Below are 15494 nucleotides of genomic sequence, written 5' to 3' on the forward strand. Positions count from 1 at the left end.
TAAAGGAGAACATGCAGTGTGATAAAAGGCTGAAAATAGATAGGGTTCAACTCGATACCGAGAACATTATAAACCAGCCGATGGCATTTGGACTATAGACAAAGGGAAACTGTCAGCACTGGGATTAAGAAGGTTGGCCGTGGATTCAACTTCATGGACATGGGTTCCAGCTCAGGTACTTACTAGCTGTTGGGCAAACTGTGTAATCACTCTATGCCCCGATTTTTCCAACTTCAAAATAAAATAAATCACACACACACACACACACACACACTCACAGCCATTTTTGAGTTATTAAAAGATTAGATTCAGTGTGTTAACACATGGAGAGTGTTTAGTGCCAGGAGTATACCAGAGCTTAATATTAATGTTCTTATTTTTCTTATTAATAGTTCCCATTATGTGAGCTGAGTTTGGGGCAGTTTATTATGGGTAGATTAAAATGAAATGGGGCAGAATGGCAGCAGAAAGATAGATTAGAAGGCAGTTGCAGAAGAGGCAAGGTAAAATGAAAAGGCGAGCTTTAGATTAAGACAGAGATAGTTTCAAGTTCTATCTTCATTACTTATTTGTAGATTCAGTGCCTTGGCTCGATCACTTAATATTTTGAATCAAATTCTATTTTTCATTAACTATAAAATGATATCATAACACTATGGCTGCTTTAAGGAGATTGAGTATTAAAGTATTAGCTGTGTGTTTCAAAATTAGTAGCTGCTCAATAAAACTGTAAATTTAAATAACTCCTATTACTGTTAATAATACTAGAATCTTAGTAAGGGGTAACAATGACTAAAAAAGGTAGCAAAGGCTTGACTATGAAAGGAGAGGAGAAATGGAATTAAAAATTTGATAAATAGTTAATGGCATCTCGACCAGTGAGTGATGAATCTATGAAAGGATGATTCCTGAATTTTCTGAGTAACAGACAGATGATGATAATTTTGTGATTTCCGGTATTGCCTTATTTTCAATGGCGACTATTTTGTCTGTGCCCATTGTGTTTCTTCAAATGGCCCCCGGCAAGCTTACAGGGCAAACTCACACTAAGAATCCGATGCATGTAGAGCCGACTCTGCTTCTTCCCCTCTCCCCACCTCCAAATGAGACCTCATCACAGCGATGACTCTGAGCTCATGTTGGTCTCTCCTACAGCTCACTGGCATCACTTATATTATTATATGATGTTCTTTGCCATTTGTTTTGTCTTGCTTTCTCCTTATTGATACGACAGTGGGCAGGGGATGACTCTTACATACCCTTTGTTCTCCCATCATGCCCAGACCGCCCAGTTAACATGGTGAACTTAAGGATGTGGCTTGGCACCTTTACCTCCCAGAATATCCCCAAACATAGGATGATGATTTTCAATTCAGTGAATCTATGTAGTTGACTGTAAGGGTGGTTGTAGGATATGTTCCTCCATTGACAAAGCTCAGCTTCTCTGCTGCTGGGGGCTACAAGGGTCTGATCACCTCGTGGATGGAGAGAGCTCAGGACATCACTTTGGTTTAGTCTGGTTCTTATTACTGCTGGTAATCTTAGCTTATGTGACGGCCTCCACTTTGGTGGTATATGTGATTTTCTTAGTGTTTATAGTATTTCACTTCCATCGTGGCCCCTTCTATTTTCCAGAGAAGGCTAGCCATGCCACCGTTCAGCATCACCTCTGTTCGACCCATTCTCTTGTTATGTATAACTTCACTTGACCTGACAACTTTCCGGGCAGCCCCACAACTATTTTCCACTTCTCTCACTTTTCTGTTCTTATAGGATAGCTAAAGCCTTTGTGTATCCCCTTGCCCCCCATTATTTTATTCCTAGGCACATTCCATAGTAATCCTTTCACCTGCATGCTGTCAGGAAATGCAGCCTGCAGGAAACTCTAACCAAAAGCAAGTCTAGTCTCTATGTTCATATTTGACCCAAAGTCAGGGATCATGTCAAGCTGTCATAAAAACCTGCTCCCACTCTGCTCTTGTACATCAAGGAGACATGATAATCCCACAGCCACACTGGCATTCAGTCTGGGATCAGAATGAGAGTTTTTCACTCTTACTGTTTCTGGTTCCATTCTCTACAAACCCTTTGGAGTACTCCTCCACAGCTCGTCTTCAGGGAAATGGGGGCGCACTGACGTTTCTTTCTCACTGGCAGGATAAAGAAAAGCTTTTCATAGAGAACAATGCACTCCCTCAAAGGCCACGGACTCCTCACTCTGAGCCACTAACCTCTCAGCGCCCCCATCCCTAGTCCTCTTACTGAGTTACTGCTGGTCCTACTGTCTCTTTGTAAGACCCACGGGGAGTGTCAGGCACAAACTGTTGGTGGCTCTTTTTCAAATGTCTGGTGCTCAGTATTTCTTTTATTTTACCTTTGAACTCGATACTATTCTGGGACAACAGGAAAAGTTTTACTTAAAGTTGTGTCATACAGCTGAATAATAACAGTAGTAGTAATAATAATAATAACAGCCAGCATTGGCACAGAACACCAGAGATAACCACAGCAAAGGAATTCACTTCCATTCAATAGTTATTCAGAGAATTTCTGCAGTTTTTAAAAATACAGAAAAAGATAAACAGCATTCAGCTTTAGAGTCAAATCAAGGAGCCTTATCCATTTCTTAAGTAGCCTGACCCTCTAGTTAAGTGGAATGATTCTCATACTGAAACGGTATGAAAAATATATTGGTTCGTTAATTCCAGACTAGGACATTGTTTATTTCTAGGAAAGGTCATGGGACTCATTTTTTAGATAAGCCCATCTGAAATCTATTGACCTTACTATAAGATAATTCAAAATTATCTTTCCTCATATAGAAGCAACAGTAAAAAAAATGTTTTCAGGGAACAGTTTCCATTTGTTACTTTAGAGAAATGCTCCTGTTTTTCTTGTTTTCGGGATATTCCTAGCCTACAACTTTCATCTAAACTGTAAGAACCACTGATCCACTGATCTTTCACTTGTACAAAACAGTATCAGAGATGGCCCGCTCTGTAGAGAGGGAATCAGTAAAATCAGAATGTGAAGGCAGTGCCATCACACAGAATACTCATATCAGGGCAACACATGAAAATATATGAATGGGCCACCACTCAGTCTGGATTCTCATGGGAGCTGAAGTTTTAGGAATTATAAATAAACTAACATTGAAACTGTTTTAGCTAAAACCTTGCCAAGAGTTTCTTTTTTTATTACTAGATTCCTTGTGAGAGTTATAAACAATTTTCTGTGATGATTAGGGAATATAGCCTCTAAATGCACTTTATTTCACCCACACCATTAAAAATATAAACCTTGATAAAAATTCTCTCCTTTGCATTACAAGTCTTTCTCCATTTAGCATCTTCCTCACAGCCATAAAAAATGCATGGGGGAAACGTAAGAGAAAAAAAAAAAGCAAAAAGATAGCTAGCTTACGATCAAAACATATGGGGCAAAGTTGTCCAAAATATTGTCACAACTCCTCCACTGACAATTCATTCTATTGTAGAATCTTGTCAGACCTCCCAGATTCATTGACAGACTATTATATTCAGAATGGCTTTGAAAACTTACAGCACTTAGAAATGCTCTGGAGACATATAAAAATGTCTTTATTTAGAACAGAACACATAACACCTGCCAAATTTGTAGGTTTGAAACTACTTCCAATAAGAATTAAAAGGCCCTCTTCCCAGCTGAAATAGGGCTATCAATGTATAACTTGTCTGCTCATGGGAAATAGTGGGTTCTGGTCTCTGATGTCGCAATTTAGTTTAAAATCACTTTCATGATGACAGGGTACATAAGGATGATAAAACTAGAAAGATGACAGTCTAATCTTCAAAGATCCCTGATCATCGATAAAAGATTAAATAACGTAAACATCTGAAATGCCAGATTATTAGCTGGTTGGCACACTCTCAGGACTGGAGTATGAAGAGACACTACTGAGACGTGAGAGATGCTTTTCCTACATGTAATGCAAAAATATATCCTCCCAAGAGGGGCAAATGAATTGTAATAGTTTTGAATTCAAAATATGTATGTTTTTTCTCAAAAGTGATGCAATGTATATAAAATGTTAATACATGATATACTGTAAAATGTTCAAAATTATTTTTCCCCTCCAAGTAAATGACTGATGGCTGAGAGTTTTAAGCACCCTGAAATCATAACATTTTTGAATTCTCACCGCAATTTTAAATATACGTACAAGAATGATTAGACAGGCTGGTCCTATAAAACTCCAAATAAAGTTGTTTTCTGTGCTAAGCCAACATCTGAAAAGTAAATAAGAGGTAAAAATCTATAAATATGTACTATGTACTTCAACAAAGCAAAATTGTCGATGATGCACAAAGCATATTCAAAATTGCATTTCTAATTTTTATGAGATTGTCTTAACTTACACTTTGGTGGTGCCGTAATATCTGTATCCTAATGATGCTGAAAATCCAACTACCACAGCTGGGCTGAGATAGCCAAAGATATAGAAATTCTTGTGCAAAAACCCTTTGTTGTAGATGACTCCTACGACAATGAGATAGAGGTGGATGCCTTCGATGCACATCCACGCAAAGGCAGCTAAAAAGAAGTAGTGCAGCAGCCCGGCTATGACTGAACAGAAGAGCTGGAAATGAAAGAAAGAAAGAAGCCGTAAGCAATGTTTGCTTTAACATTATCGTAACATAAAATACTGACGTTCTCCACCAATTATACCATTTTATATAATGCTTGATCCCATTAAACTAGCCTTGTCAAGGGTCAGTCTTTTAAGATGTACCTCTTGAATCTGATTTAAAATAACTGTGCTTCATCGATGTGAAACGTTCATCTGTGTTCACATTAGTTCTGTGATAGAACTAGTTTCTGTTCTTGTCCAGAGGTTTATACTTTTTATACATTTATATTATGTAATAAAGTGTGGATTAGTCACATGTAAGCCACGATATTTTAGTGCCTGTTAGTAATTTGAATTGATTACTGTTTTGGACATTCTTTCACTCTTCTTTATTTTATTCACGCAAAAAGAATGAAACTTATTGTTAATATTATGCCTAAAAAAATAATAAATAGCTCGATTAAGTGAAAACACTGAATTTACAAAACAGACAAATGATGATGTATTTTACCAAAATATCCATTTTAGAGTCATTTTAAGTGATATGATTATCAGGTAAATTCGAGATGGACTGCAGTTAAATGTTATTTATTAGTATTGACTTCACACCTAGAACTGTAGTTAGCACCTGGAGATCATCAGACTAAGTGAAGTAAGCTAGAAAGAGAAAGAAAAATACCATAGGATGTCACTTATATGTGGATTCTAAAAAAAATGACTCAAATAAAGTTTTTTACAAAACAGAGACAGACTCACAGACATAGAAAACAAACTTCTGGTTACCAGAGGGGAAAGGGGGTAGGGAGAGATAAGTTGGGAGCTTGGGATCTGCAGATGCTAACTACTATACATAAAACAGATAAACAAGGTCCAACTGTATAGCACAGAGAACTATATTAAATACCTTGTAATAGCCTATAATGAAAAAGGAATTACATATATATATAAAATGAATATATATATAAAAAATGAATCACTACGCTGTATGCCAGAAATGAACACAACATTGTAAATCAACTACACTACAATTAAAAAAAAGAGAAACAACAGAAAACAAGTAGTTACATACTTCTGCATTCATAGAACTAACACAATCTATTACTGGTGAGGTAACATAATAATACTTACATACCTATTGCATTTAACAAAACATAGTATAATCCAACATAATGAGATTACATACTAAAATACATTGGAGAACATTATATGAGGTTGGGAATAATGATTAAAATTTGGGGACCACTTTAGTGAGGAAGTGAGATTTGAAATATGGCTTCAAAATGGGAAGAATTTGATAGGTAACAGAATTGAAAATAAACACTCTAAGGAATAGTTTTGTGGTGAGGATGATGGTGGAATAAGGCTGAAGGAATTAGGCGCTGATGGAGGGTAGTGGGAAGTACATAAAATTGAAAGATGGTATGAATACCACTGCAAAACAAATCAAAAAAAATAAAAATAAACCAGATATGAAGTTTACAGTCTAGTGTATACCATTTACAGTAAGTGCTTTATGGCATCTGCTTGAGAAGAAAACCTTGATAGCTGATGGTTAGTTTCAATACTTGAAGGATTTCTAGTAAGAGGCAATTTAATGGAGAGGACAGGATGTTTTGCCTGCCACGAGGATGCGTTCTCCATCTCCGCCTGCAGGGGGAGCTGCAGCTGCTGCGCTAGGAAAGCCAGTGATGTGTTCCTGTTTCTCCAGCGCTGCTGCCAGCCATTGCCTGAGCGCTGCGAGATCACTAAGACACTCCTGGTTTCCTGTTTGTTTTGCTTTGTTTTTTAATTGAAGTGTAGTCAGTTTATAATGCTGTGTCAGTTTCTGGTGTGGAGTATAATGTTTCAGTCATACATACACATACTGTATTCCTTTTCATATTCTTTTTCATTATAAGTTATTGCAAGATATTGAATATAGTTCCCTGTGCTATACAGTGGGACCCTGCTGTTTACCTATTTTTTGTATAGTAGTTAGTCTCTATAAATCCTGAACTCCCCATTTGTCCCTTCCCACCTCCATTCCCCTCCCCTGGTAACCATAAGTTTGTTTGCTCTGTCTGTGAGCCTGTTTCTGTTGCCTGTGGCTCTGGGTCTTCTCAAAGGGCTCCTGGCCAACCACGCTGCGCTTTGCCTAGGACTGCACTGCTGCGCACAGTCTCCCGCACTCGTCCTTTCTCCTTCCTTCCCTTCACTCACGGTCAGCTCTGCGTCTTGCTCTGATGGCTCTCCAAAACTCTCCTTCCTATTTTCTCTCACAGACATTTTGCCTAATAAATCTATTGCATGTTTTATCCCGCTTTAGCGTCTGCTTCTAGGAAGACCCAGACCAGCACGATATGGGAACTATTTATTCAGTAAGGCTCTAGATCAATACTGGTGGAAAATGGTTAGAAAAGTGCAGTGACTAGTGGTTAGAAAAGTGCAAATTTCAATCAATGAACTCTGGCTGTTGTGTTAAGATAAATTTTACTTCCAATTCTCTCTCTTCCCTCTGTTTTTGTTTAATGCCCATGTTCAAACAAAACAAAACAAAACAGGTTATTTCTTTAGTTTTCTGCCAGGCTTTCATAGTTCATCATTATGAAGGACATCGTAGCTCAGGGAATCGATAAGCAAGTGGCTTAGATATGGTAGCATTATCAAACTGAGAAAAGGCTTAAGAACAAAGTATATTGTGTGTTTGCCCCATATAAGCCTTTAATAATTCAGGTTTCTATGACATATATATTTAGGACAGTAAAATTTAGAGAATAAAAATAGAGAGTAAGGGAGATCTACATACCTTATTAGTGTTTGTATTGATTCCGATGAGAAAAACAAGTTCAGCAAGGAACAGGCTACAGCAGAGATTTTTGTGGATTGTTGTCCTGGTGCTTTGAATTTCACTGAAGAACCAGAAGGTGAAAATGCACATGGCGAGGCAAATCAGTGAAATAATTATTCCTAGTTGAGTGATCCTTGTAAGAATATTATAATCTTTAATACCCTAAGGGAAAATAATAATACAGCTGTTAACAGAATAACTTAGTAGCTTGTCAAAGGAACTATAACATATAATGAACTTCCTTTTTTGGTGAAACATTAATCAAAATGTTCATAAAATGTAAAAATACAAATGTGCATTTAGATGAGAAAAATTTTGTGCTTTTGAAAATGCTCAATATTCAGAGAAATCTGATATCAATCATACAGCACTTTAACAGTTCTGTAATTAGTGATTCTTTTCTAGCCATAGTATATATTAGTATATGGTTTAACAACGTTATCATCAACAGTTTTGATATTAGAAAGGAAATTCATTATTGTAATGTGAACGTGGTTAATTAAAACAGATCTATCGGGGGTAAGAACAAGTCTTATTTCTATGCAGCAATTCATTTAAACACATTAAGCAAAGGTATCAGAAATGCTGCATATATAGAAATGCTGCATACATAGAATAACAAAACAGTCTAGATGAGAGACTTGAAATGAGAAAGGTTGGTTGCATTTTAACTAAATGGTTTTATATACAGAATAGAAGCATCTTTGTTTACTTAACATTCAGAAAAAAAAATAGCACCTTTATCACTGACATTGTGGTGAAGCAGATTTATTTGACTACTTTATATATTTGATGGAGTCTAAGCCTGTATGGAAATAAACCTGTAATCTAATCAAGATTATGATGCAGAGATATAAAGTAAAAAAGTTATATAATGTAAAAGCAAGATGTTACTGATGTAAAATACATATTATGAAGCTATTTACGTTAAAGAGATTTTTCACGTTTAAAAATCTTGTATTATTAAAAGATGACATTAATTATAAATGTGCTAATACTTATTGGCTAGGTATCAAATATTCTAAAGAATTTTGATACAAAAGCAAAAACCCTTTAAGTCCATGATACATTAAAATGTATAAATGGTCATTAAAAGCAGCATTAAAATCTAAGAGTCAATGGATAGATATTTAGCACACAATCTACTAGAAATTATAGACTAGCTAAGTCTTACACTAAAAATAACCAAAAATCCAGACTAGATATGTCATAGAAGTTAGGTAGAAAAACAGACTAAAAAAAGATACTGTTGGGGTTTTATCAATTAATTAAATATACTATTTATACCCAAAGGAAACATAAAAATTAATTATTCTTATGAATGACATACAAAACACAGACAGATTTATAAATATGAAGTGGAAAACTGCCTTACAATGGAAGAACTAGCAGACATCAAAATTGCAAAATGTGTCAGGTGATTACAGCGGCACGAGGTGTGGGTCTCATTCGAATATGTCAGCTCACAGCCCTCGGAGGACCAGCTGCCGTTCATGGTGTCAGGCAAGTAGTTCCAAAACGCACACTGACTCCTATGCTTCTCTGTGGTCTGAAAAAGAGACATTTTACTGATGGAAGAAAGATAAGAAGTTATCCATATGGTATCATTTTTGTTATATTTAAAATACCATTTTTGCATATCAATATAATTAAAGCTCTGCCTAAAAAGTGAAGCATAAAATCAATGCTAATAAATGAATTTTGCTGTTGTGTGAAAGAACTGAAATTATACTGCGATGGTGCTATAGCTTATCAACCCTGCATCACAGACTTGTGAGAATTGTTATCAGCTGAGATCATGCATGTCATTTAGAATGGTGCATGACATATCATATTATCTTCAATAAATGTTTGTTTATGGAGTATACACTAGACATTAGTCATTGATCCAGTTGCTAAAAATATAACACTGAACAAAACAGAGAAACTGTTTGCACTGTTGACCTTACATTCTATTGAAGAGACAAGAAATTATTAAACAAAAAAGATAAACTTGGGAAAGGAGAATAAAAGTAATCTGAGGAGGCTTTTTCTAGATGACGTTAAAGTAAATACTTTGATGAAGTGAGAAAGTGAGCCCCGGAGAATTGGGAACAGAGTGTTCCAGACAGTTGGAATGGAAAATGGAAACTCTCTTAAGTGAGATTCAATGGGGATCTTCCAGAAACATTGAGAAACCAGTGTAGTTCAAGCAAGGGGTGAGGTAAAGAGGAGTGAGGATAAGAGCAGGCAGCACGGGGCTGATCGTGTAGACCACAGGATGGGTGTTCAGTAACAGCAGAGTCCTCCTAGTCATATATTTATATTAACTAATCATAACAATGCCTAATGCACTGTAAGTTTTCATAATGATTTATTCATAAAGTATGGTGCACATTATACTTGTTTCTTGTAGAAATAAAAACTATTCACAATTTTATAACAATTTGTAGTTAACTAGGTCCTTTCTCACCTATTTCATTTAATTTGACCCTGAAAAGAGCCCTATGAGGTACGTATTGTGTTGAGTGTTAAGAGATCACGAGATATCTAAAAATATACTCAAGCATAACCACTGGCGAGTGGAGTAACACAGAATCAAACCCAAATCTTCAGACAACTACTCATTAAAGAAAATATTAGTGGAGTATCAAATATGAGACAGGCACTGTGCTTGGAGCCAGAGGTCCTCAGTTGAAAAGATAAAGCATCTTCCCTCAGGGATAATAGAAACCCAGATGGTTTTAAATCAGGCAGTTGCTTTAACGGCATGTATACAAATCCCAGCACTTGGATCAACAGTTGGCGCTCTGGAGAATCTGACTGGAGTGAGTCTGGGAAGACAGTGGTTAAGCTAAAATTGGAGAGATGTCAAGAAATTTTTCAAATAGGTCAAGCTATGTGAAGAAAATGGAAACTCTACATCTAGTTCCCCCTAAACAGCCAAGAAAATGCCCAATCCCACACGTGTTAAAAAAAAAACAAAAACAAAAACCCCACATAAACTAGAGGAGCCAGAGGGACTCTAGAAATGGGGAACTTGAGTCACTTGAGAGTGTGTCATGCAAAAAACAGAGGGTTAAGTGAGGGTCTGTCTACATGCGGAGCTCTCAGTATCACCTACCACATTCTCTTCATTCTCCTAATCCAAGCTCTGTCTACAGGCATGAGGTTAAAAGGTTTCTGGGAAACTGAAAGGCCCCAGAAAAGTGACTTTTAGGTGGTGGATCTTCCAATGCAACGGTCAGAAACCAGCCTGACGTAACTCTCTAAGGAAGCACACCATTGCCACAAGCCACTTGAATATGCACGTCTTTCAAATGCCTCCTTATTAGGTATGAATACCTACCAGGAACCACCAGACCTCCGGGGCACACACTCTAACATGAAAGACAAAGAATAAAGGCCAACAAGCCAAACAGAGAAAAAAATCAGGAGCAACACAATGTTGGGAGCAGAAAAGAGTTTTTTCTTTGTTTTTTTAAATGCAAATGATACCGCAGAGAGATACTGCACCCATAAAACAAAGGCAGAGTTTAAAAAATAAGAGTTTTCAATTATAATTAAGTATAAAGTAGAAATAAAAAAATGTTAGAAAAGAAATTAAAAATGGAGAAGAAAATTTAAAAAGAAAAAAACCTCAGAGTTTCAGCTGAGAAGTCTAATATTTAAATAGCAGGAGCAACAGAAGAGACCAGAGACACTAGAGCGGAAGAAATTAACACACAAGTTATATTTAAAAAATTCCCTGAAACTGAAGGCCGTACATTTTCATACTGAAGAGACTCAGATTATGCCTAGCACAGTTAATGAAGAAAGATCCACACCAACGTTCATCTTAGATTAGAATCTTGAGAACAAAGGTAAGATCTCAAAAGTTCTAGACAGAAAGAGACAGATCACATGCAAAAGAATGCAGATTCTAAGGAAAATATCAATTTGTGTTCAACTTCTCCAGGTAAACCTTGGAAGCTAGAAAACAATGAGCAAGGTCTAGAAAATTCTGAAGAAATAATTATTCTCAATTTATAACTCTATACCCATGGAATTTATCTAGTAAGGATAAGATAGAAATATAGATACTTATCTCACAAGATAATGTGAGAGTTCAAAAAGTTGACTTTCTGGGCATCTTTTCTCAAGAGCCAGTGGAGAATATGCCACCAAAACACAGGGATAAGCCACGAAAGAAGAAAACAGTAGCTCAAGGAAATGTTGAAGCTGACACAGGAGAGAGATGAGTTGCATGTCCAGGATGAGGTGGCAGGAATGTCCAGGCTGATAGCTGTACAGCAGGCAAAGAGCAGACCATCCAGACAGGATCAAGTTCACAGAAGCCAAAAAAGGATGTCTGTAGAAATCATCTGATAATCTTATGTATTTAAATGTTTGCTGAGGAGATTTATAGTACTGTCAGAAAGTTTGGGGACAAATTAGTAATGGATAAACAGAAATCTAAACAAATAAATTTGAGGAATTTACTAACAGCAGGAGAATGGTTCGGCTTGCTGATTCAGGTGTGAATTACACACTGAAAATTGATTTAATCAGAAACTTGATGAAACACGGGAGAATAGATTGCTGGGGGAGCGGGAGGGTGTGTCTCCCAGGGAAAGAGATGTATAGGAAAACTAAATCCAAATTTTCTGCAGATGGAAGTCAACAGATAATTCCTATTTTTTAGACTCTTAAAATTAGAGGAGTTACTGGGTTTTGGGTAATTTGATTCCTCAGAGAGTCTCACTATCCTTATCTGTAAAATGGAGATAACAGTACATACCTCATGGGGCTATTGTGAGAATTAAGTGAATTTTTTAAAAGTAAATAATTTAGAACAAAGTCTGGTCCCATATAAGCATTATTCAAGTCCTGGTTGCTATCATTATTATCATTATCAATATTATTATAAAAGCTATGATTAATATTATTCTGAGGTAATGAAACAGTATATACTAGTTGGTAAAACTGCAAATAAATTGTCAGGGGATCAGGAAACTGAAGGTGTGATAAATGAGACAGCTTCTATTTTCCTAGAGAAAAAAAATGGGATCAAATTTTATTCTTAGAGAAGGAAGGTGTGTTAGAGAAAAGCGGTGAAATTTCAGAGTGGTCATTACTTTGAATGGGAAAAGGATTTGAACAGAGAAGATTAAGGACAATCAAGCTTTCTATTAACCAAGGAGAAGGCTGTGTGTGTGTTTTGTTTTGTTGTTGTGTCAGAGACTGACCAAGTGGGCTGCCTTTGGCATCTCTTCAGCTGCCAAAACGTTCAGCTAATAAAAACTGCAGAAAAACCATGAGACCATGTGAAAGAACAGCGTTTGTTTTCTAGTGTCAAAAGGACATTTGCATTTAGCATCTGAAAATATCTAAATTTAGGGTCCAGTTCTTAAAACAGTTCACACTTTCTTTCCCCCTCAGCAGAATGCCTACCAATGCTTAGGTCTGAACTACTATTTATGTGCATTTTCTATGCATTTAGTTTCTCTCTACTTCAGATGCCTTTCTTTACAGCGACACATTTGGACCGTGCGTAAGCATACAGAGTGGCCCCTCGGTATCCACAAGGGGTTGGATCCAGGATCCCTGCTCATTCCAAAATCCACAGATGCTTAAGTCTCTTACGTAAAATGGAGTAGTATTTGCATATAACCTACGCACATCCTCCTGTATACTTTACACCATCTCTAGATTGCTTATAACAACTTAATACAATGTTAATGCTAAGTAAAGGGCCTGCAGCAAATTCGAGTTTTGAGTTTTGGAACTTTTTGGCATTTTTTTTCCCTCCAATATTTTCGATCTGTGTCAGGTTGCGTTCACGGATGCAGAACCTGCGGCTACAGAGGGCTGACTGTATGTTCTTTTAGTCCTCTGCTCCCCATAAACATGCACATACAATTACCCAGCTCCAGGGTTCTCTAAACGGAGCTTCTGAGGCACTTTGCATCATGTACTAGGACTGAAATTTGATTGAAAGCCCAAGAAACTATCAAATGTAAAAATGCAGCAAACAATATAATTTAAACTTTCCCCACTCATTTTTAGGTCTATAAAAACCCCCAATACTTGGTTATTTCTAATCATGTTTTTTTTAATCATACAGTTTTATTATACACGGTTTTAAAAAAAGATTTAGACTAACATTAAGAGTAAAATAGTCTCAGATGATTTCTTTATGAAATATTGTAAATTTCTCTATGATTTTATTTTAATCAGCATCCCAAATCTCTGCAAATATTATTTTAAATGACAATTATTAACCAAACGTCTCCGTCATTACATAGGTAACATTTATCTCTTTGATACTTTTTAATTACTTCTTCCTTAAAGGTATGAACATCTTCCAAAAATGAGCAATATACTTAAAAATAAAACTAAAATACAGCTTAATTTCAGGGAATCAAATAGGTGACATCCTTTGGCTTATTAGAAAGTTTGAAGGTCACTGGAAGTACAAAATTATTTTATTGAAAAATTAGTTTAAACCACTTTACTCTTCTTTTATTTTAATTTTGAATCTGTTCTTAAACTCAAGAACTCACATGCCATTAAAGTGAAGTCACAAAAAAATGTTCATTTCTTTGAATGTTTCATAGCCATAACCAACAGTCACCAGAAACGCAACTTACCTTTATGTGACTTAATGTAAATGTTATTTTTTCAAGTTCATACAATGTGGGTGGGTTCGAGTTAATTGAGACTGATATTACTGAAGAGATGACTCTTCCTTCTTCTTCGGCTTTCTCAGGACTCTGAGGTTCCAATAAGAAGTTGTCCGATGATGAAAACAGAGAGCCAATGCTCTTATAATATAAAAATGCAACCGCAACATTGCCTATCAATTAAATAAGTGTATTCAGTGAAATTCTTATAAAACAAAAATGTATTTAAGCTTTTAAAATAAACATAAAAATTGACCAGACAAAATTTTTACTCTAAGGGAGTCATACAAATCCGCAGACACTGAAATGTGGGTCATAATATACTTACGCTTACACTGTCAAACCACGGTAAGCCTATTCTCTGACCCCTGTGATTCTAAAACTGATCGTGGACTAACATCTTCTTGGCACAAACTGTATTTAGGATAAAAGTAGTCCTAGATAAATTTACATCCAAGTACTGACTAAGAACCAAGGTGCAAAGTGTATTCACTTCAAAAATAAGATTTTGACTTACTACTTAGCTGTGCAAATATATGAATTAGAAAGATATTGGGGGGAAATAAAACAGATTTACAGCATTAAGTTTAGAATTGAAAGAGTTGTGAGATGCCACTGAGTTTAAACTCATGCCCAATGAAATGTCTGCTATTTAAATCGATGACATACAGTTACGTGAACTCGGTAGGAAATTTACAGCCTTTTAAGGCAGCCATTTGTTCACACGCCTGACACTCCCCAAACACAGCATGTTGGCACATAACTCCAAGGTGGAAATCTTCCCTGATCAGTCTGGATTATCATGTGACCATTTTCCCCTTCACCTGGACACTAAGCCTGTATTAATGGACCTCAAACTGCCTTGGTTTTTGTAACAACTCATTATCACTGATATCAAGTGTGTGAACAACTCAACATGGAAAACAATTATTTTTTAAAATTCCTGTTGCCACTTAGGTCTTATTCCTTCTCTGTCTGCCGTAGAGAATCATGGACAGTAAATTGAGGAATTTATATTTGGAATTTACTCTTGGAATTGAAAGTTGTGGTTTTAGTCATTGCTCCTACTTGGGTGTCCCTGCATAGACTTGAGCTTTCTTACCTTTAACATAACCTAGCTCTTTACTAGGATAAGGTGGAGACCAAATGAAATAGTACATAGTCTTCTGTAAACTTTAAGGTGCTATCTTAATATGATTATCATCATACTTATTAACAGAAACGTGTTTGCTTTAGAGACTTGGAGAACTTAGGAAGAACTCTATCATATTCAGTTGTTCCTTCAAATTTGTGACTACAGCAATTTGAAAAGCATAAATGAATCAAAATCTTCAATACAAATGTTGACAATCATCAAAAGCAAGGGACTGTGATACAAAGCTGCAACCCTTCACATCACAATATCACACTAATA

At 36.2% G+C, this 15494-nt stretch overlaps 1 protein-coding gene across 1 annotated transcript in view; it reads right to left on the bottom strand.

The window, feature by feature from the left end:
• The window catches only part of ADGRL4 (adhesion G protein-coupled receptor L4), a 110623-nt gene that overhangs the window by 23676 nt on the left and 71453 nt on the right, over positions 1-15494 (bottom strand). Inside the window, 5 exon segments of the mRNA XM_006178514.3 lie at positions 4202-4268; positions 4398-4618; positions 7395-7598; positions 8812-8985; positions 14048-14253. Coding sequence (XP_006178576.3) covers positions 4202-4268; positions 4398-4618; positions 7395-7598; positions 8812-8985; positions 14048-14253 — 872 coding nt within the window.

This window comes from Camelus ferus, chromosome 13 (genome assembly GCF_009834535.1).
Source record: "Camelus ferus isolate YT-003-E chromosome 13, BCGSAC_Cfer_1.0, whole genome shotgun sequence".
NCBI lineage: Eukaryota > Metazoa > Chordata > Mammalia > Artiodactyla > Camelidae > Camelus > Camelus ferus.